The 20,795-nt window shown below is 47.3% G+C and overlaps 1 protein-coding gene across 3 annotated transcripts in view; it reads right to left on the reverse strand.

The window, feature by feature from the left end:
- Positions 1–17,636, reverse strand: part of SARM1 (sterile alpha and TIR motif containing 1) — a 33,597-nt gene extending 15,961 nt beyond the window's left edge. The window contains exons 1-5 of one of the 3 annotated variants that reach the window (XM_073667661.1): positions 17,495–17,636; positions 16,552–17,062; positions 5,926–6,544; positions 1,524–1,736; positions 1,352–1,443 (exon numbers count right to left, since the gene is read on the reverse strand). In XM_073667661.1, coding sequence (XP_073523762.1) covers positions 1,352–1,443; positions 1,524–1,736; positions 5,926–6,544; positions 16,552–17,006 — 1,379 coding nt within the window. In that variant the 5' untranslated portion in view covers positions 17,007–17,062; positions 17,495–17,636. Of the gene's footprint in view, positions 1–1,351; positions 1,444–1,523; positions 1,737–5,925; positions 6,545–16,551; positions 17,063–17,190; positions 17,266–17,334; positions 17,470–17,494 lie in introns of those variants that run through there. The other 2 variants (XM_073667662.1, XM_073667663.1) reach the window with 2 other exon arrangements.
- Positions 17,637–20,795: the final 3,159 nt, after the last annotated feature.

Here is a 20,795-nt window from a genome sequence, read left to right on the forward strand (position 1 = left end):
CAGCTTTCTGTGGACACTGTGCATAGGCAGAAAGCTGCCAAACAGTGGTGGGGTGGGGTTATACAGAGCTCATGAATATGGAGGACTACCTGGCGGCAGGTTTACTAGCCCTCTAGTGGTAATCTCTCAGATTTGTTGGCAAAAACCTAGTGACAGATTCCCTTTTACTCAGTAATCACTAGTAGGGTGTGTGAAAGTTACTTTTCTAAACTAGATGATAAAAATTTGCTAGTTTGAAAACTCCTTAAAATTAAGTCATTTCCTGAACCATCAGTGGTATTGACTGTAGTTATGGAGTCTGAATCACGCACAAGCAGCTGATTTTCTATGGTGAATAACAAGAAGAATAGATGAATGCAGTTAATCATAGAGGTATGAGGTATGCAGGGGCACACAACTCCGTTCTGACCCAATGTAAGTAATTCAAAAGAATCAAGAAGAGGGGCTCCTTCTTCTTATAACATGTGAAACTTCATTTAGGCAAAAATTAAAAAAAATGGATTCCCTGTTACTCAAGGGGAAAAAAACTCCAATGCGTTTGGAACCCACTCCGCTGTTCTTTGTCTCAGCTGAATTTCAGCATATCTGTCACGGGTGTAGCAGACAGTTGTTCTGCAGCTGGTTGCTGAAGGTCACTTCATTTGGCAATACAGACGCCTTCTTAAATCTGTCTTAATTTAGGACCCAGCGGCTACCTCCTTCCTGCTCTGATTGACACTCTGGCCTGGATGTTTAAATGCTTTAAGTTTGCTGCAGGGAGGGGCCGGTGATATTCACATGTTCCCTTGTTAAAGCCTGGAGCTATTGCAGTCCGCTTACTTCTTCTCTGGTGCCTGGAAGACGTTTGGTGTAATCTCTCTGAAGTTGGCTCAAGCTAAGTTGCTTCCCCCCGTGTTTGTCTCCCTTGCTGTCTTTAGTTGTTAGTGGAGACTGACCAGTGCTCATCCCCCTCCCCATTCCCTATCCAGTGCCTAGCTCTAGGGAGATACAGGGCTTAAGTTTCCTGTTTGGCGACTGGTGAGGAACCAATATAGGGACGGTAGGGGAGACTGGGTGATATTATATCAGCCTAGGAGGTCTCCACTTCCCCGTTCTCTAGTGTCTGGGCTCCCTTCCCCTCATCCCTTCGTGTTGCACTTTGTCTTTCCTACACTGTGCGTGACAATATCCCAGTATTTTATTGAGTAATAAGGAATCCTTTTTTTAACTTTTGCTTAAATACAGTAAAGTTTCACATTTTATAAGAAGCAGGAACCACTCTACTTGATTATCCTGGCTTTTTATGATGTGGTCTCCTCATTTACATCAAAAACAACATATGATTGAGGTGATGCAACCGGCAGACACCCACCTCTTCCGAGTGATACTGGAGGTCATGCCCAAGTCTTCTTTTAGATCTACCTCACTTAACCTCAGCAGAAGATCACCATCAATCTGGTGGTCCTGTTGTGACCAAGAGCAATGTTAGTAAAAAAGTTTTCTTCATAAAGTATATGTACATGTGTTATATTCCCACAACTTACTAAAAATGTCTGCGAAAACTTGTTAAAGCCAATCTGCTGCAGCCAGTGTTGTACTTCCAATGGTTTCCAATTAGGTACAGAACGTGCAATGCGAGAAGGGACCTCTTCACCAATCATCTGAAGGGCTTTTTTGGCCAGGGAGGAAACGGTACAATCAACAGAGTAGCATACGATTCGCCGTAAGCTTTGTGCAGCTCCAATTTCACTGAATATCTAGAAAGTGAGACAGTAAATCCAGCGTGGACCACGGCTATTAGTCACTAACTAAAGAATCGCACATCACATTTAGTTTCTTCCACATTTTTGATTATTCTTTCATTTGAACTTAATTTTATCAAGTTCTAATTTCTAACTGTACACTGCAGCAAATCACATGTAATGGTGTCTTATGTAAAAAAAATATACATGGTTCACATATTGTACTGTATGTCAATACCCGGCTCACACACAAGAAGACTGCTGCCTAAATCTGCCGATATTGTCAGGCCGAACATCTACTGTTCATATACAGCACAGACCAAAAGTTTGGACACACCTCATTTAAAGATTTTTCTGTATTTTCATGGCTATGAAAATTGTACATTCACAATGAAGGCATCAAAACTATGAATTAACACATGTGGAATTATATACTTAACAAAAAAGTGTGAAACAACTGAAAATATGTCTTATATTCTAGGTTCTTCAAAGTAGCCACCTTTTGCTTTGATGACTGCTTTGCACACTCTTGGCATTCTCTTGATGAGCTTCAAGAGGTAGTCACTGGAAATGGTTTTCACTTCACAGGTGTGCCCTGTCAGGTTTAATAAGTGGGATTTCTTGCCTTATAAATGGGGTTGGGACCATCAGTTGTGTTGTGCAGAAGTCTGGTGGATACACAGCTGATAGTCCTACTGAATAGACTGTTAGAATTTGTATTAAGGCAAGAAAAAAGCAGCTAAGTAAAGAAAAACGAGTGGCCATCATTACTTTAAGAAATGAAGGTCAGTCAGTCCGAAAAATTGGGCAAACTTTGAAAGTGTCCCCAAGTGCAGTTACAAAAACCATCAAGCGCTACAAAGAAACTGGCTCACATGAGGTTCGCCCCAGGAAAGGAAGACCAAGAGTCACCTCTGCTTCTGAGGATAAGTTTATCCGAGTCACCAGCCTCAGAAATCGCAGGTTAACAGCAGCTCAGATTAGAGACCAGGTCAATGCCACACAGAGTTCTAGCAGCAGACACATCTCTACAACAACTGTTAAGAGGAGACTTTGTGCAGCAGGCCTTCATGGTAAAGTAGCTGCTAGGAAACCACTGCTAAGGACAGGCAACAAGCAGAAGAGACTTGTTTGGGCTAAAGAACACAAGGAATGGACATTAGACCAGTGGAAATCTGTGCTTTGGTCTGATGAGTCCAAATTTGAGATCTTTGGTTCCAACCACCGTGTCTTTGTGCGACGCAGAAAAGGTGAACGGATGGACTCTACATGCTTGGTTCCCACCGTGAAGCATGGAGGAGGAGGTGTGATGGTGTGGGGGTGCTTTGCTGGTGACACTGTTGGGGATTTATTCAAAATTGAAGTCATACTGAACCAGCATGGCTACCACAGCATCTTGCAGCGGCATGCTATTCTATCCGGTTTGCGTTTAGTTGGACCATCATTTATTTTTCAACAGGACAATGACCCCAAACACACCTCCAGGCTGTGTAAGGGCTATTTGACCAAGAATAAGAGTGATGGGGTGCTACGCCAGATGACCTGGCCTCCACAGTCACCAGACCTGAACCCAATCGAGATGGTTTGGGGTGAGCTGGACCGCAGAGTGAAGGCAAAAGGGCCAAAAAGTGCTAAGCATCTCTGGGAACTCCTTCAAGATTGTTGGAAGACCATTTCCGGTGACTACCTCTTGAAGCTCATCAAGAGAATGCCAAGATTGTGCAAAGCAGTCATCAAAGCAAAAGGTGGCTACTTTGAAGAACCTAGAATATAAGACATATTTTCAGTTGTTTCACACTTTTTTGTTAAGTATATAATTCCACATGTGTTAATTCATAGTTTTGATGCCTTCAGTGTGAATGTACAATTTTCATACTCATGAAAATACAGAAAAATCTTTAAATGAGAAGGTGTGTCCAAACTTTTGGTCTGTACTGTATGTCCCAAACTTTACTCCAGACAGCGAAAAGAAGGTTCATCCATTTATTATTACTTAATTATCCACTAAAGGTAAAGGTTCCAACTTCCAGTATACATAAAAAACGTCAAATTTTATTTAATCCATTAAAAAAAAATGAAAAAATATACAAACGTTGCAAAAGGTTGAAGTAAGTACCCTCCATAAAAACCAACATGCATCAAACGCTACAGCGTTCTTAGTCCTGGTGTCCAGCATTCTTAGCCCTGGTGTCCAGCCTTCTTAGTCCTGGTGTCCAGCCTTCTTAGTCCTGGTGTCCAGCCTTCTTAGTTCTGGTGTCCAGCCTTCTTAGTTCTGGTGTCCAGCCTTCTTAGTTCTGGTGTCCAGCCTTCTTAGTCCTGGTGTCCAGCCTTCTTAGTCCTGGTGTCCAGCCTTCTTAACCCTGGTGTCCAGCCTTCTTAGCCCTGGTGTCCAGCCTTATTAGCCCTGGTGTCCAGCCTTCTTAGCCCTGGTGTCCAGCCTTCTTAGTCCTGGTGTCCAGCCTTCTTAGTCCTGGTGTCCAGCCTTCTTAGTACTGGTGTTCAGCCTTCTTAGTCCTGGTGTCCAGCGTTCTTAGTCTTGGTGTCCTGCGTTCTTAGCCCTGGTGTCCAGCGTTCTTAGCCCTGGTGTCCAGCGTTCTTAGTCCTGGTGTCCAGAGTTCTTAGTCCTGGTGTCCAGCGTTCTTAGTCCTGGTGTCCAGAGCTCTTAGTCCTGGTGTCCAGAGCTCTTAGTTCTGGTGTCCAGCATTTTTAGTCCATACCAGGACACTGTAGCGTTCAAAATGCGTTGGTTTTTTATGGTGTGTATTCAATTCAACCTTTTGAAAAGTATTTATATATTTTCACTTTTTTAATGGATTAAATACAATTTGATGCTTTTTATATGCACTGGAAGTCGGATCCATTACCTTTCTTGGACATATCTACCCAAAACCCCATGCAGTCACGTACTTTGTGGGCATCCCCACTTACTGGATCAATTTTGGAAAACGTGAGCTGGATCATTTCATTAATTATTACTTTTTACTCATTACTTCATTCTCTCAGGAGATAATCAAATGTGTCTCTCAGTGGCTTAAGGCTCCCACATATACTAGATTGGCACCCCATACAAAGGAACGCTCAGCTCGGCCTCCGTTGTTCTTTATGAGAGTCAGTGCCGGATTCCTCTCTCAGGTTGGATCCTTCTCTCCCTGCAGATGATGGGCTGAAAAGTTCCCATACACATTAAACTGGCCCACTGATACCATCGGTTTCGGATGATTTTAGTCTCATGTGTATGGGGGAATTTTCCCTCCAGTCCCCTTTAATAACACACGAGCCCTTGCCTGAGCCAAGCATACATGTTTATGTAACACTTGTCAACCAAAGAAGCTGTCAATCAAAAGCTAAAGCTATCAAAGGTGTTTGGACAGTTTAGGCTGGGTTCGGACAAGCGTATTTTTGGCCTGTGAGCTGTCCATGTGTAATCCGTTGCAGTGGATTATGTTATTTTGCTCCATTTATTACTCAGTCAGATTATGTGAGGAGGTTTCTAGATCTGTAGGTGGGAGATCAGTAAAAACTACAACCTAAGTTAAGTTTCTCCTCTAAATGGAATTTTCCTTTAAGGGGAGAATATGGATACAATTGTAAGTATCCACAGGACAGCTGATAAATGTCTGCTTGCTGATGCTGAGCCACTGTTCTGTGAATGGAGAAGAGGTTGATCCTGACCAGAGAGCAGTGTCCGGCGTTTGGTGGCCTCTGCCTTTGATTTTGAATGGAGCATGACCTCGCACGCTTAACCACAGTTCCAATCACAGGTCACCTAGGGTAGTCAAGGAGGGGGGCTTGGGACCCCCATTGTAGCAATTAATAGCGGTCACCAAAGTAGGGCCTCAGTGATCAGATATTTATCATCTATTCTGTGGACAGGTGATAAAAGTCTTAAGTCCCCCATACACTTTAGAAAGCTGTGGGCTGAACAATGGTTCGGCCAGCGGCTATGTCGCCCGACTCCCATACACAAGCTGCTGCTGGTCATCTTTGGGAAAAACTTTATCTCAGAAAGTGAAATGATGATGCTGGATCTTTATCTCACCCGACTATCATCTGTTATTTACATTAGACTGTAAGCTGAACACTTCGATATCGACAGTTTGGGCCAACGTTACTCTAATGTGTATGGTGGCTTTAGCTATATTACTTTTTTGTAACTCATAGTATAATCGATTCAATGGTTCTGGTAAACATAAACTGAATTCACCTTTGTATTCTTGTGCTGGGATTTAATAGCAGCTTCAACACACAAGTAGAAGGCAGCAATGCACTGAGCTTCCAGCCGTGTGCTGTCCAGCAGTGGCACCAGACGCTGAAGGTCGCCAGCCGTCCGTCCTTGGGTGTTATCACTGTTGTTTAGAAGACAACGGGCGTACTCCTCAGGGTCCAAAGATGAAATGAAGGGTTCAACCAATGCCAGTGTGCCAGACCTTTCCACCTCCTTCTCAATTTCTTTGTTTGTGGCTAATACGGTGATTGCCAGACAAGCGTGAAAACGAATCTGTTCATCTTCTTTTGAGAAAACTAAAGGGAACAACCACTCAGCCGTCTTTCTCTCAGTCATCAGCCTCTGATTAGAAGGTCCACCATACATAGCACAGTTGGCCAGAGCCATAGCACAATGTCTCAGCACCACTGGATCGGTCCACCGACACCAAAAAAGGATTGAGTCCAGACCCCCATCACTTATCAGCTCTTTGCAGGTTTCTTCAGAGTGTTTGAACATGTGCTCAAGGACACCAGATAGATGTCGGGCAAGTCTTGGGTCATCTCTTTCTTTTGAAATGTTTAAGATAACGCCCAATCCAACACGTGCAATGCGATCTCTGCAAATAGAGTTACACAACACACATTGTATACAAGAACTTCATCTACATGTTCTATGAAAGGGACATTCGATTCGATAAGTAACATACAAGGGTGGAACTATAGACATAGCTGCCCAAGATCACAGGGGGATCCAGGATGCTGGGCAGGCAAGAAGTACAAGTGTTCGCATGTCACTACGGGGCTCTCCTGCAGTGCTACCTGCTCTGCCACCTGCTTTGACGTCCAGTCCCACCCCCACTCATCACCACTTGGACCTCCTGCAGTGCTGCCTCCCACGCACAGGTGCTGTCAAAGTGGGTTGATGTGTCATGGGTCACCTGGCCTGAACATCGGCTGCACATCAGGAGGACCAGGAGGTGATAAGTGGGGGGAGACACATTCAACAGTTTATTATGGGGCCCTGGCTTATCACACACATGGTTTGTTTGGATCAGCATTTTGAGTACGACAGTATGGGGGCGCTGTCTGACTGATGGTTGGGAGAGATGTCGATCGAGCATGTCCGATTTCAGACAGCCTATTGCATTGTTCTCCCAGATATAAGCTGCTGGCCGACGTGTCACAACAATAGTTTAGTGCCACCTATAGGACGTAGCAATCCTAAAAGTCAATATCGACTCTCTAACAAGCCTTGTCACATGACTTAGGATAATAGCCAAAACCAAAATCTCAATTTGCAGACTGTGTTTCAGTGCAAAGTGTGAGATCTGGTTTGGCTGAGAGTTCTAGCCCTCTTCCTCTCTGAAGGATATTGCATATTTCCCAGAGGAGCATTGTGGCTTAAAAGTCTCCTCACCCTGGCATGTCAGGCTTGACATGTCTCTCCACAAGGAGAAACGTTACCCCTTGGAACAATGGTTTACTCATAGGGAACACAGGAGCGTTTAGACGAGCGACAACAGTCATCTAATGTATATAGCCAGCCTTACACGCACAGATTTCTGTCCAATTAGGTCAATTTTACAGATACTGAAATTAGTCTGAGTTGAGGTGTCTTTTATTGTACAGATGTTTGTCCAATATTCTGTTCAATCATATCAAAATGGGTCTGTGTAAATAACCAATTGATTTGATTAAAATATGTCTTACCTGCCAGAAAATTGATGTGGTGTGATTAAAAGTCATAGAATCATAGAATGTTAGAGTTGGAAGGGACCTCCGGGGTCATCGTGTCCAACCCCCTGCTCAATGCAGGATTCACTAAACCATCTCGGACAGCATAACAATTATAGCATGTAAACAGATAACTGAAAGACAACTCTATTACAAGCAATAAGGTTTAATTATAGGACAATCTGAACAGACGAAAATATCTCTTCTTGTGCACGGGGCCCTATGCGCAATAAACAGCTGTAGGCCGAATGATGGTCCCATTGGTCAGCCCGCAGCTATACCCTGTGTTCTCTACCAGATCTGCTGGCAGACTTCTCCTTTGGCAGCTTGTCTCCCCGAAAACAAAGGATTGGCAGTCCAAAATCGGACATGTCAGATCCTTATATTCCACAACATCATCTGCCGGGGGAGAGTCAGAAGGCCTTCATAAACATTAGACTGTCAGTCAAGCCAACAGATACAGGTGAGTTTGGACAACGTTAGTCTATTGCAGGGATCTCAAACACGCGGCCCGCGGGCCGCATGCGGCCCCTGAGGCTGCTTTATGCGGACCGCAGGCACAGACCCCTTGACGATCCCGACCTGGTCCAGGAGGAGCCGCCGACAGCAGCGCTGAATTGCCGCACAGAGACTGTTTCCCAGCACTGCATTTCCAATGCCAGCCGCTGGCCAATCAGAGGCCAGCAGCTGATATCTGCGTGTCGGCGCAGCGAGTATGACGTCATTGCCATATGCAGATGTCAGCTGCTGGCCTCTGATTGGCCAGCGGCTGGCATTGGAAATGCTGTGCTGGGAGACAGTCTCTGTGCGGCAATGCAGCGCTGCTGTCGGCGGCTCCTCCTGGACCAGGTCGGGATCGTCAAGGGGTCGGACTCTGTGGTGCCTGCGGGCCACATCTGCAGGAAGGCCGCCGAGGGAACGGAGGACAGGTGAGAATCATCTTTTTTTTTTTATATTTTATGTGTGTGAAGAACAACACAGGGGGCACATAGCCACAAGATGGGGACCTGGATGGGGCACATAGCCACAAGATGGGGACCTGGATGGGGCACATAGCCACAGGATGGGGACCTGGATGGGGCACATAGCCACAGGATGGGGACCTGGATGGGGCACATAGCCACAGGATGGGGACCTGGATGGGACACATAGCCACAAGATGGGGACCTGGATGGGACACATAGCCACAAGATGGGGACCTGGATGGGGCACAGAGCCTCAAGATGTGGACCTGGATGGGGCACAGAGCCTCAAGATGTGGACCTGGATGGGGCACATAGCCCCAAGATGGGGACCTGGATGGGGCACAGAGCCACAGGATGGGGACCTGGATGGGGCACATAGCCACAGGATGGGGACCTGGATGGGACACATAGCCACAAGATGGGGACCTGGATGGGACACATAGCCACAAGATGTGGACCTGGATGGGGCACAGAGCCTCAAGATGTGGACCTGGATGGGGCACACAGCCCCAAGATGGGGACCTGGATGAGGCACATTAGTACAAGATGGGCGCCAGGATGGGGAACGTTGCTACAGGATGGGGACCTGGATGGGGCACATAGCCACAGGATGGGGACCTGGATGGGGCACATTAGTACAAGATGGGGACTTGGATGGGGAACATTACTACAAGATGTTTTCCATTATTACTATATGATGCTAATTGTAAGACAATATTACTGTATGTGGCCAATTGGGGGAAATAAAATTGTAAAAAAAATAAAAAATAAAATAAAGCATGAAAAAATATTGGGCACTAAAAATGCTGTTTTATATGTAAACTAAAGTAAACACAAAAAAGTGCACGTTTATTATCGCCACATCCATAACGACCCAAGCCATAAAAAAATAAGTACGGCAAAAATGTTCAAAAGGTGTATACAAAAAAAATGGTATCACTAAAAATGTCACATTGAACAAAGAATGCGGCCCCCCAAATTCAAATTTTTTCCATGTGCGGCCCATATACCCAGCCGAGTTTGAGACCCCTGGTCTATTGTGTACGTATGGAGGTCTTAAGGGTGCACATACAGTGGCTGATTACCCTGAACAAGCATTTCTAAGCGTTTCCCAATAATCGTCAGGCTGTCAATCACCTGACGAATGAGCAAAACAGTTGTTCATCGGGTGAAATGATTTGTAAGCTTCCTTTAAAATCATTGTTCTCAGCAGCACATAGTCCTGTGTAAACATGTGCTGCCGAGAACAGTGAGAATATATGTTCACAGAACGATCTATTACTGATCTTCTGTGCGCGTGGGACGTGGGATCAGCCGTCTATACAGGCTACCAAATGACCGATTGGCAAATATGCAGCTGATTGGAAGTGGTTTACCGGCCGCAGGTTGAGCAGTGTGAACGCACCAGAACTCAAACCAATTAGCTCATCTGTAAGATTAGTCTGAGTTTTCCGAAATAGGTAAGTAAAGTAACTTTAGCCATTCACATAAACAGATCTTTTCGTCTTCCTCATCTGTTGTAATCACCCTAAAATAAAACTTGCTATTCCCGCTAATGGAGTTGCCTTTCAGATATCTCTTTATGCACAACCATCATTGTCTTTGACGGACAGATTCTTTAGCACTTCAGATCTATTTTTTAATAGATACGACAGAGCTCAGTCAGATCAAATGATAATCGAATGCTAATAAACTACTTGTTTGTTAATTGTCAGTAATTTAATAGCTGTTTAGATAGGCAGACCTCATTCACTTTGCAGACAGAACAATCAGTAAAAGCTCATCCAGAGCACCTAGTCTGCCATTGTTCTCGACAGCACGTGTCCTGTTCACACAGGATGATGCGCTGCCATTGTTCTCGACAGCACGTGTCCTGTTCACACAGGATGATGCGCTGCCATTGTTCTCGACAGCACGTGTCCTGTTCACACAGGATGATGCGCTGCCATTGTTTTCGGTAGCACGCATACTGTTCACACAGGATGATGCGCTGCCATTGTTTTCGGTAGCACGCATACTGTTCACACAGGATGATGCGCTGCCATTGTTCTCGGCAGCATGTGTCCTGTTCACACAGGATGATGCACTGCCATTTTTCTCTGCAGCACAGGTCCTGTTCACACAGGATGATGCGCTGCCATTGTTCTCGGCAGCACGTGTCCTGTTCACACAGAATGATGCGCTGCCAAGAACAATAATCTTCTATGCAAAAGATAATTTCACCAGAAATAATGGACGTCTTGCCGGGTGATCGGCAGCTTGTTTACGTTGCATGAATACCGGAAAACAAGCGTTCTTAGGAATGCGCACCCCTGATAACCATGCAGTGTAAGTTCACCATAAAAGCACCCTTTTTTACATTTTAGAAGGATTGTAAAAACAAGGTTGGTTGCAAAAGTGCATATATGCCTTAATTTGCACAGTTGGGATGAGTATAAATGAAATAAAAAGAGTCCAGAAGCTCTCGGCACCGATCTGCTCAGGATCCCGACACACGGAGTTTTGAGTGCATTGAAAAAAAGTAATTTTCTCACTTCTAAAATTAGCATGATCACTGAGAGATACCTTAGTGATTAGTGGATACTAGAATGTATACTGGTGGTGACGGGAAGGGAGGTGAGACTGTCTGTCGCAGAGCTCAGTACACATTGTACAGTACCTCCGAACATGCTGCATCCTGGCACAGAATAACAAATCAATACAGAAGCTTGCACAATACAGCACGGGGTTTGCATGCCCTCACTTACGTTACATGCCCTTTAAAAACAATTGCTGTGCACAGCTTCGTGGGCCTGTTAGCAGGAATGTATATGTAATGTCTGCATATTGGTTTCTTTGTATATGTGCAGTCACTTTCATTTTAGTGGTGAGGTTTGTAGTCTAGTCATTACAATACTGAGTATATTTGTGCCCACATAAGGTGTTTGCTACAGCTTAGGTTAGTAACAAAGCCCCAGCAAACTAAATCAGCACCAGAATATGGTGCTAGAGAATGATGTCACAGCACCAGCAAATGACATCAGAGCTAGAGAATGATGTCACAGCACCAGCAAATGACATCAGAGCTAGAGAATGATGTCACAGCACCAGCAAATGACATCAGAGCTAGAGAATGATGTCACAGCACCAGCAAATGACATCAGAGCTAGAGAATGATGTCACAGCACCAGCAAATGACATCAGAGCTAGAGAATGATGTCACAGCACCAGCAAATGACATCAGAGCTAGAGAATGATGTCACAGCTCCAGCAAATGACATCAGAGCTGGAGAATGATGTTACAGCACCAGCTAATGACATCAGAGCCAAACAATGCTGTCACAGCACCAGAAAATGACATCAGAGCCAAACAATGATGTCACAGCACCAGGAAATGACATCAGAGCCAAACAATGATTTCACAGCACCAGGAAATGACACCAGCACCAGACAATGAGGTCACAGCATCAGGAAATGACACCAGCACCAGACGATTTCACAGCACCAGGAAATGACACCAGCACCAGACGATGATGTCACAGCATTAGGAAATGACACCAGCACCAGACGATGATGTCACAGCATTAGGAAATGACACCAGCACCAGACGATGATGTCACAGCACCAGAAAATGACATCAGTAACACACCGTAATGTCACAGCACCAGTAAATGACACCAGCACCAGGCAGTGATGTCACAGAGCCACCAAACAGTGCCAGACAATAATGTGACAGCACCAGCAAACGACATCATAACCAGAAAGTCATATAAAAGTACCAGCAAATTACGTCAGAGCTAGACAATGATGTTACAGCAGCAATGATATTGGAACCAGACAATGATGTCACTGTATCAGTAAACAAGATCAGCACCAAACAGTGATGTCACAGTGCCAGCGAGTGACATTAGTACCAGACAGTGACGTCACTGTACCAGCAAATGACATCAGCACCCAACACTGATGTCACTGATTGTGATAAGTTCTGTTAATCGAAAAACAGATGGTAAAGATCTGAGAGTACAGTGGGAAATATAGACAATAAAGCTCTATGTGGCGTTCGCTGTTAGACCTCATTAAGGTTATATTCACAGGTAGCAGATTTGTTGCAGAGATTTCTGTGACTTATTAAAGCACCATGTCAGCGTATGTTTCTTTTCAGCACGGGAGTGCCAGTGCCATTTTGTGGGCGCAGCTTCTGACGTGCCAGAAGTCAGAAGTTATGTCACAAGCTCTCAATGCAAATCTATGAGAGCCAGAACGAGGCCAGAACGAGGCCAGAACGAGGCCAGAACGAGGCCAGAATGAGATTGTCATAGATTTGCATTGAAAAGTGACCTCTGCCTCCAGCAAACACCTGAACGATTCAGCAGGTCACAATCTGCTGGAGACAAACAAGAGCGGTGCCGATAGAAAATGAAGACGGCGACGGGTGAATATAAGAGTAGGGGCAGGGACCTTAGATTAGAAGCACCACTCCAGTGGAAAAATAATTGAATAAATGCTGGAGTGGTGCTTTAATGTGGGTGTACATTTCCCAGACCATTTTTGGTACATGATTATGTAGCCGCCATTTTGCCTGAGTTGAAGTTAACCCCACTTTAACTGATCCCACAATGAATTTTTAGTGAAATTTTGATGTTGCATATTTTTTCCACCTATTATGTAAATTAGGTCCCGTGGCTTTTCTTTCACTGTGTTTTTTACGTGTGTTTCTATCGTGTTTTTGCCGCTGTATTTGTCTTTTTAGCATTTCATGTTTTAAATAAAGATACTTTCTTTTTGATACTTCCTTTTATTTGTCTTTGACAAGACTTTATTGATACAGTCATTTGCCGATCAGATATGTTTTTAGGGCGTTTCTGCAGTGGAAAAAATGCATTTGTGTTTTTTTTTTACCTGCGGGCATGAGATTTCTATAAGGTCACATGCATATGGTGAGTTTTTGGGGAGTTTTTTACGTCTGATTATGCCACAGTCAGAGGAAATGTATAATAGAAACACATCAGCATTTCTGCAGTACTGACCCACTTCTGGTATTGGCTTACAAATACTGATGGAAAATACTGATCAAATACTTAACGTGCGAATGTGGCCTTAGAAAGTCATAAGGAAAATATAAAAAAAAAAAAATCTACGCCATTTTATGAGACATTCCCTTTACAGTATTGTCTGGTAAGGCTGGACGATATGCTGCCGAGAACAATACATTTTAATCTTGCTCGTCTTGTCCAGATGGGCCGACAGTCGGGAACTCATTTGTATATTTGTATAAACGCTCGGTCAGGATTTTCAGCCCATCTAATGGCCTTTAGCTGTACAAAGTGCTTCAATGTTCCTTACAAGGGGTATACTCCTCTCCCTATTGCAAGTCAGACACAGGAAAGCTGTCGGGGTCACCAAACCTAAAATATACACAAGTGTCATTCCCAAAAAGATCTGCTAATATCGTTCACAGGTATGTATGTACATGCTGTAGGAAATGGAAATTCGTGAAATCTAGCAGTGATAATGGCTGTGAATATTTTTTTCTTTCCTAAATCCCTTAGAAAACGCCATCCCCGTTCTCTCCGCTGGAATGGCTGCTTGTGGATAACAGACTCCATATAGCTGTACATAAATAGGAGGTAGGATATACTTTAGGTTTACTATCCCTTTAAATCCCCGTATAACTGGTCTGAGATCTCCCTTAAGTCTGAATATTTGCCTTACAATGGAGAATTACCTTGTCTTCTTACTTACTGAAGGTTCGGAGAAGCTCTCAGGCTATAATCACATCCTGACCGCTGATCCTGTGGATGGACATTACTGCTGATGGGGTCTTAGCGCTGCCTGTGTATTAGTGCTCTGATGTATGCTGGATATTTTCTCATATATACCCATTAGCATCTTGTCACAGTGCATGCACTCTACTGTTAACAAATGGATGGAAATAACTAACAAAACATAAATATACCCAGCGCCTCTAAGGCCAGTGGTTAATAGTGGCAGACTACGTGACCTGTGAATTGGGGGGCCCAGGACAGCACTAATTCCCCTCTGTCCAGCATCTCAATTTCAATGGTATTTCTATACTCACAATGTATTCAGCTTGTACGTCTGAGAATCAGGAAACAGACACGATGACATGACTAGATCGCCTCAGTCCTCACACTACACAGACCTGAGCGAGACTTTGGGGGCACAGGGCTACATGAGTCGTTTTATTTTTATTTTGTCAGTCAGCACTTGTGGGGGGAAATTGTGGTTGCATCGTGTTGTGCAGGGGGCTTAGTGAAGCATCATATTGTGAGCGTGGGGCCATCATACTATGTGTGGGAAACTGTGGGGGCCATTGTACTGTGTTGGGGCTATGGCGGCCATCATACTGTGTGTGTCAATGGGTACTGGGGGCTACCATACTGTAAGTGGGCCACTGTGGGAGCCATCATACTGTGGGGATGGCTGTGGGGGCATTATAATGTGGGGATGACTGGAGGCATTATACTGTGTGAGGGGACTGTGCGAGTCATCATACTACGTGGGGGCATCATATTGTGTGTCTGGGGGGTCCCTGTTGAGGCATCATACTGTGTGTGTGGGGTTACTGTGGGGCCATCATACTGTGTTTGCAGCTGTAAGGGCATTATAATGTGTGGGCTGCTGTGTGGAAATTATACTGTGGAGCATCAAACTGTGTGGAGGCCATTGTGGGGGCGTTATACTGTGTTGGGGGTTGCTATGGAGGTATCATACTGTGGGGGGTCTGTGGTGGCATTATACTGTGTGGGGGTACAGTGGAAACATCATACTGTGGGGGCCTCATACTATGTTCGGGTCACTGTCGGAGCATCATAATATGTGTGGGTGAACTGTGGGAACATCCTAGTTTGTGAAGGTACACTGTAGGAGCATCATACTCTGTTGCAGAGGGTTGGAGTAATACACTGTGTTTAGGGCACTCTCCCCATAATACTATGATGTAGGCACTATAGGGGCATTATACCTAGCTGGGGCAATGCATGTGGGGGCAAAATGTGTTGGGGAATTTAATGTGGACTACAATACTGTGTGTGGGGGGCATTTTGGAGGGCAACATGCTTTATTGGAGCAATAAAGGGGTATGACCACTAAAGAGCTTCAGAAGAGGCACAATTACTGTGTATGCAGTGCAAAACATGTGGCGCCCTATCTTTAAAAGTTGGGTCTGTGACTGCACCTATGCGCGTGTGTCCCTTCTACTGGCCATTTATTTTAATGGGGAACAAAATGGAAGATTGTAATCCAGCAGCAGAACTAAGAACTAATAAAAATTCAAAGTTTATTCAAAACTGTATAAACATATAAGGGTTAAAAACCCACAGGAAGAACCAGGACATGTAGCACCTTACGTGTTTCGGACCCTACTTGTCCTTACTCATAGGCCTATGAGTCACATCTGGATGTCACCGCAGCACTGAAGGTCAGGTGACTCTAGAAGAGAAGCACCCAGTGATGCGCTGTTCTAGTCACCTGACTGTTGCAGCCAATGACAGGCCCCAGCAGTGCTGTGACACCCGGACATAGCAGACATCACTTCCGGCCTAAGCTGGATGCACAAATGGTGCGGAAATCGACTACTCCTCCATGTGTTATTGTGAAGAGAAAAAAACATCTCTGTATGAGCCATGTGCACAGGATCGATGTATGCAGCTCTTCCTGCCGGCTGCCATGTACACAATGGACAGTCGTCATCTTGGTCTCTGTTGCTACAAAGTGTTAACACTCAGTAAAGACTCATCATGATCTCCCGTGTTGGGTTATACGGAGATCATAATGGGGTGTCCCCTTCCATGACCCGGAGCCATTCAGCAGGTCAGCTCCCCCCCTGAGGGAGCCTGCTCACATGGTGGCCATGCTACATACCAATGTGCTCCGCTCCCCCGTGTAACATGCAGACACCGTGTGCAGTGCAGACCTCACCTTACCTGTTCTCCAGCACCAGAACCTGCTCCAGCAGGTGACATGCCTTGTACTGCACCTCCTTCTCCGCCGACTGAAGAAAGCCAAGGAGCAGATCCAAAGCACCTTCCAGTCTGATTGTCTCACACAAGCCTTGGGCAACCTCTCGCCCCACGGCTGGCATCACCCAGGCCTCCTCCACCATCTGGAATATCTCAGAGATGGTGTCGCACACGCTCTCCTCACACATGGCTTGCTTCAGCTTAGAGATAGCAACATGGAGATCAGGCAGAACTCTATCCAAAGCCACCTGGACATCAGCGCTGACTCCAGGAGACCCCTGCTCCCCCTTGTCCATGCCCCCTGCAATCTGCCACCAGCAGATACTGTTCATGTACCCCGGCATGACGAGGCGCTCGTTGTTACACATGGTGATGTATCTGCAGAGTTTATAAGCGGAGACCAGGAGGGTGAGGACCATGGAGCCCCCTACTGCATTTCTCCTGGGACAGAACTGTTATGGATGACGCCAGTAACCTGGAGAGAAACAAAGCAGATGAGTCAGCGACGCACAAGAGCCGTCCACTGGAGAGCAGAGGGTTAATTCACACCGAGCAGCCGCGCGGCCCCCAACCCCCATCACAACCTATCTATTCCCCCCTGACCTTGGAAGGGAGCGCTGCCCTGGGTGTAGGGACTGACAGTGCACCTGCTTTCCAGCACTACAGCCCTACTGTTACTATGACAACACTGACTGCAACACCTGCACTATGCATAGTCTAAGCACAGGAAACTTATACACAAGTTACCTACTACTACTCCTCAGATAACTGCCCTGATGGGAGTAGTTAAAGGACTCTAAGGTGCAATGTAATGGAGCGCCTCATCTATGGACTGGTATAGCCCCGACACAGACTAGATAACGGCGTCCATGAAAAGCACAGATAAGTCCTGCAAGGCGGCACCGACCGAGAACAATGGCTTGAGAACAATAGCCCGAGAACAGTCGCCACCACCGGGGTCCGGCTCTTCTGTTGTCTGGAACCCAGCATCTCGCCGAGACGAGCAGCCGCAGAGTGACGTCACCACATCCTCGCCCCTCCCCTTGGCAACAGTCAGATCCCGTCTCCTTGGCGACAACATCCTCTTCTGCTTATTTCAGCTACAGCCATAGGAAGGCGGGGCATAATACCACGTCCTCCAATAATCAACCAGGAGGGTGTGGCTTGTAACCGGCTCTAGCCAATCAGCAGCTGTGGCGCTCGTGGCAGACTGGAGAAAGGAACGGAAGTGCTGCTGTCTATGGAGTGTGCAGTGATGTCTCCGGGAATAGAATGGCCGAGTGCGGACTGCAGAGACCCAGAGCAGAGACTCAGAGCAGAGACTGACAGCAGAGACTGACAGCAGAGACTCAGAGCAGAGACCCAGAGCAGAGACCCAGAGCGTGGACTGCAGACACCCAGAGCAGAGACTGTAAGCAGAGACTCAAAGCGTGGACTGCGGAGACTCAGAGCGGAGGCTGACAACAGAGACTCAGAGCGAGAACTGCAGACACCCAGAGCAGAGACTGACAGCAGAGACTCAGAGCGAGGACTGCAGACACCCAGAGCAGAGACTGACAGCAGAGACTCAGAGCGAGAACTGCAGACACCCAGAGCAGAGACGGACTGCAGACACCCAGAGCAGAGACTGACAGCAGAGACTCAGAGCGAGGACTGCAGACACCCAGAGCAGAGACGGACTGCAGACACCCAGAGCAGAGACTGACAGCAGAGACTCAGAGCGAGGACCGCAGACACCCAGAGCAGAGACTGACAGCAGAGACTCAGAGCAGAGACTGACAGCAGAGACTCAGAGTGAGGACTGCAGACACCCAGAGCAGAGACTGACAGCAGAGACTCAGAGCGAGAACTGCAGACACCCAGAGCAGAGACGGACTGCAGACACCCAGAGCAGAGACTGACAGCAGAGACTCAGAGCGAGGACTGCAGACACCCAGAGCAGAGACTGACAGCAGAGACTCAGAGCGAGAACTGCAGACACCCAGAGCAGAGACGGACTGCAGACACCCAGAGCAGAGACTGACAGCAGAGACTCAGAGCGAGGACCGCAGACACCCAGAGCAGAGACTGACAGCAGAGACTCAGAGCAGAGACTGACAGCAGAGACTCAGAGCGAGGACTGCAGACACCCAGAGCAGAGACTGACAGCAGAGACTCAGAGCGAGAACTGCAGACACCCAGAGCAGAGACGGACTGCAGACACCCAGAGCAGAGACTGACAGCAGAGACTCAGAGCGAGGACCGCAGACACCCAGAGCAGAGACTGACAGCAGAGACTCAGAGCAGAGACTGACAGCAGAGACTCAGAGTGAGGACTGCAGACACCCAGAGCAGAGACTGACAGCAGAGACTCAGAGCGAGAACTGCAGACACCCAGAGCAGAGACGGACTGCAGACACCCAGAGCAGAGACTGACAGCAGAGACTCAGAGCGAGGACTGCAGACACCCAGAGCAGAGACTGACAGCAGAGACTCAGAGCGAGAACTGCAGACACCCAGAGCAGAGACGGACTGCAGACACCCAGAGCAGAGACTGACAGCAGAGACTCAGAGCGAGGACCGCAGACACCCAGAGCAGAGACTGACAGCAGAGACTCAGAGCAGAGACTGACAGCAGAGACTCAGAGCGAGGACTGCAGACACCCAGAGCAGAGACTGACAGCAGAGACTCAGAGCGAGAACTGCAGACACCCAGAGCAGAGACGGACTGCAGACACCCAGAGCAGAGACTGACAGCAGAGACTCAGAGCGAGGACCGCAGACACCCAGAGCAGAGACTGACAGCAGAGACTCAGAGCGAGGACCGCAGACACCCAGAGCAGAGACTGACAGCAAAGACTCAGAGCAGAGACTGACAGCCGAGACTCAGAGCAGAGACTGACAGCCGAGACTCAGAGCAGAGACTGACAGCCGAGACTCAGAGCGCGGACTGCAGACACCCAGAGCAGAGACTGACAGCAGAGACTCAGAGCAGAGACTGACAGCAGAGACTCAGAGCAGAGACTGACAGCAGAGACTCAGAGCAGAGACTGACAGCCGAGACTCAGAGCGTGGACTGCAGAGACTGACAGCAGAGACTCAGAGCAAGGACTGCAGACACCCAGAGCAGAGACTGACAGCAGAGACTCAGAGCGAGGACTGCAGAGACTGACAGCAGAGACTCAGAGCAGAGACTGACAGCAGAGGCTCAGAGCGAGGACTGCAGACACCCAGAGCAGAGACTGACAGCTGAGACTCAGAGCGTGGACTGCTGAGACTGACAGTAGAGACTCAGAGCGAGGACTGCAGACAGCCAGAGCAGAGGCTGACAGCAGAGACTGACAGCCGAGACTCAGAGCAGAGACTGACAGCAGAGACTCAGAGCATGGACTGCAGAGACTCAGAGCGTGGACTGCAGAGACTCAAAGCAAGGACTGCAGACACCCAGAGCAGAGACTGACAGCAGAGACTCAGAGCAGTGACTCAGAGCAGAGACTGACAGCAGAGACTCAGAGCAGAGACTCAGAGCGTGGACTGCAGAGACTCAGAGCGTGGACTGCAGAGACTGACAGCAGAGACTCAGAGCGTGGACTGCAGACACCCAGAGCAGAGACTGACAGCAGAGACTCAGAGCGAGGACTGCAGACACCCAGAGCAGAGACTGACTGCAGAGACTGACAGCAGAGACCCAGAGCGAGGACTGCAGACACCCAGAGCAGAGACTGACAGCCGAGACTCAGAGCAGAGACTGACAGCCGAGACTCAGAGCAGAGACTGACAGCCGAGACTCAGAGCAGAGACTGACAGCCGAGACTCAGAGCGTGGACTGCAGAGACTGACCGCAGAGACTCAGAGCGTGGACTGAAGAGACTGACAGCAGAGACTCAGAGCAAGGACTGCAGACACCCAGAGCAGAGACTCAGAGCGAGGACTGCAGACACCCAGAGCAGAGACTGACAGCAGAGACTCAGAGCGAGGACTGCAGACACCCAGAGCAGAGACTCAGAGCAGAGACTCAGAGTGAGGACTGCAGACACCCAGAGCAGAGACTGACAGCAGAGACTCAGAGCGAGGACTGCAGACACCCAGAGCAGAGACAGCAGAGACTCAGAACAGAGACTGCAGACACCCAGAGCAGAGACTGACAGCAGAGACTCAGAGCGAGGACTGCAGACACCCAGAGCAGAGACTGACAGCAGAGACTCAGACTGAGGACTGCAGACACCCAG

Source organism: Phyllobates terribilis, unplaced genomic scaffold (genome assembly GCF_046119375.1).
Source record: "Phyllobates terribilis strain yellow unplaced genomic scaffold, ASM4611937v1 Scaffold_2__4_contigs__length_985480577, whole genome shotgun sequence".
Lineage (NCBI taxonomy): Eukaryota > Metazoa > Chordata > Amphibia > Anura > Dendrobatidae > Phyllobates > Phyllobates terribilis.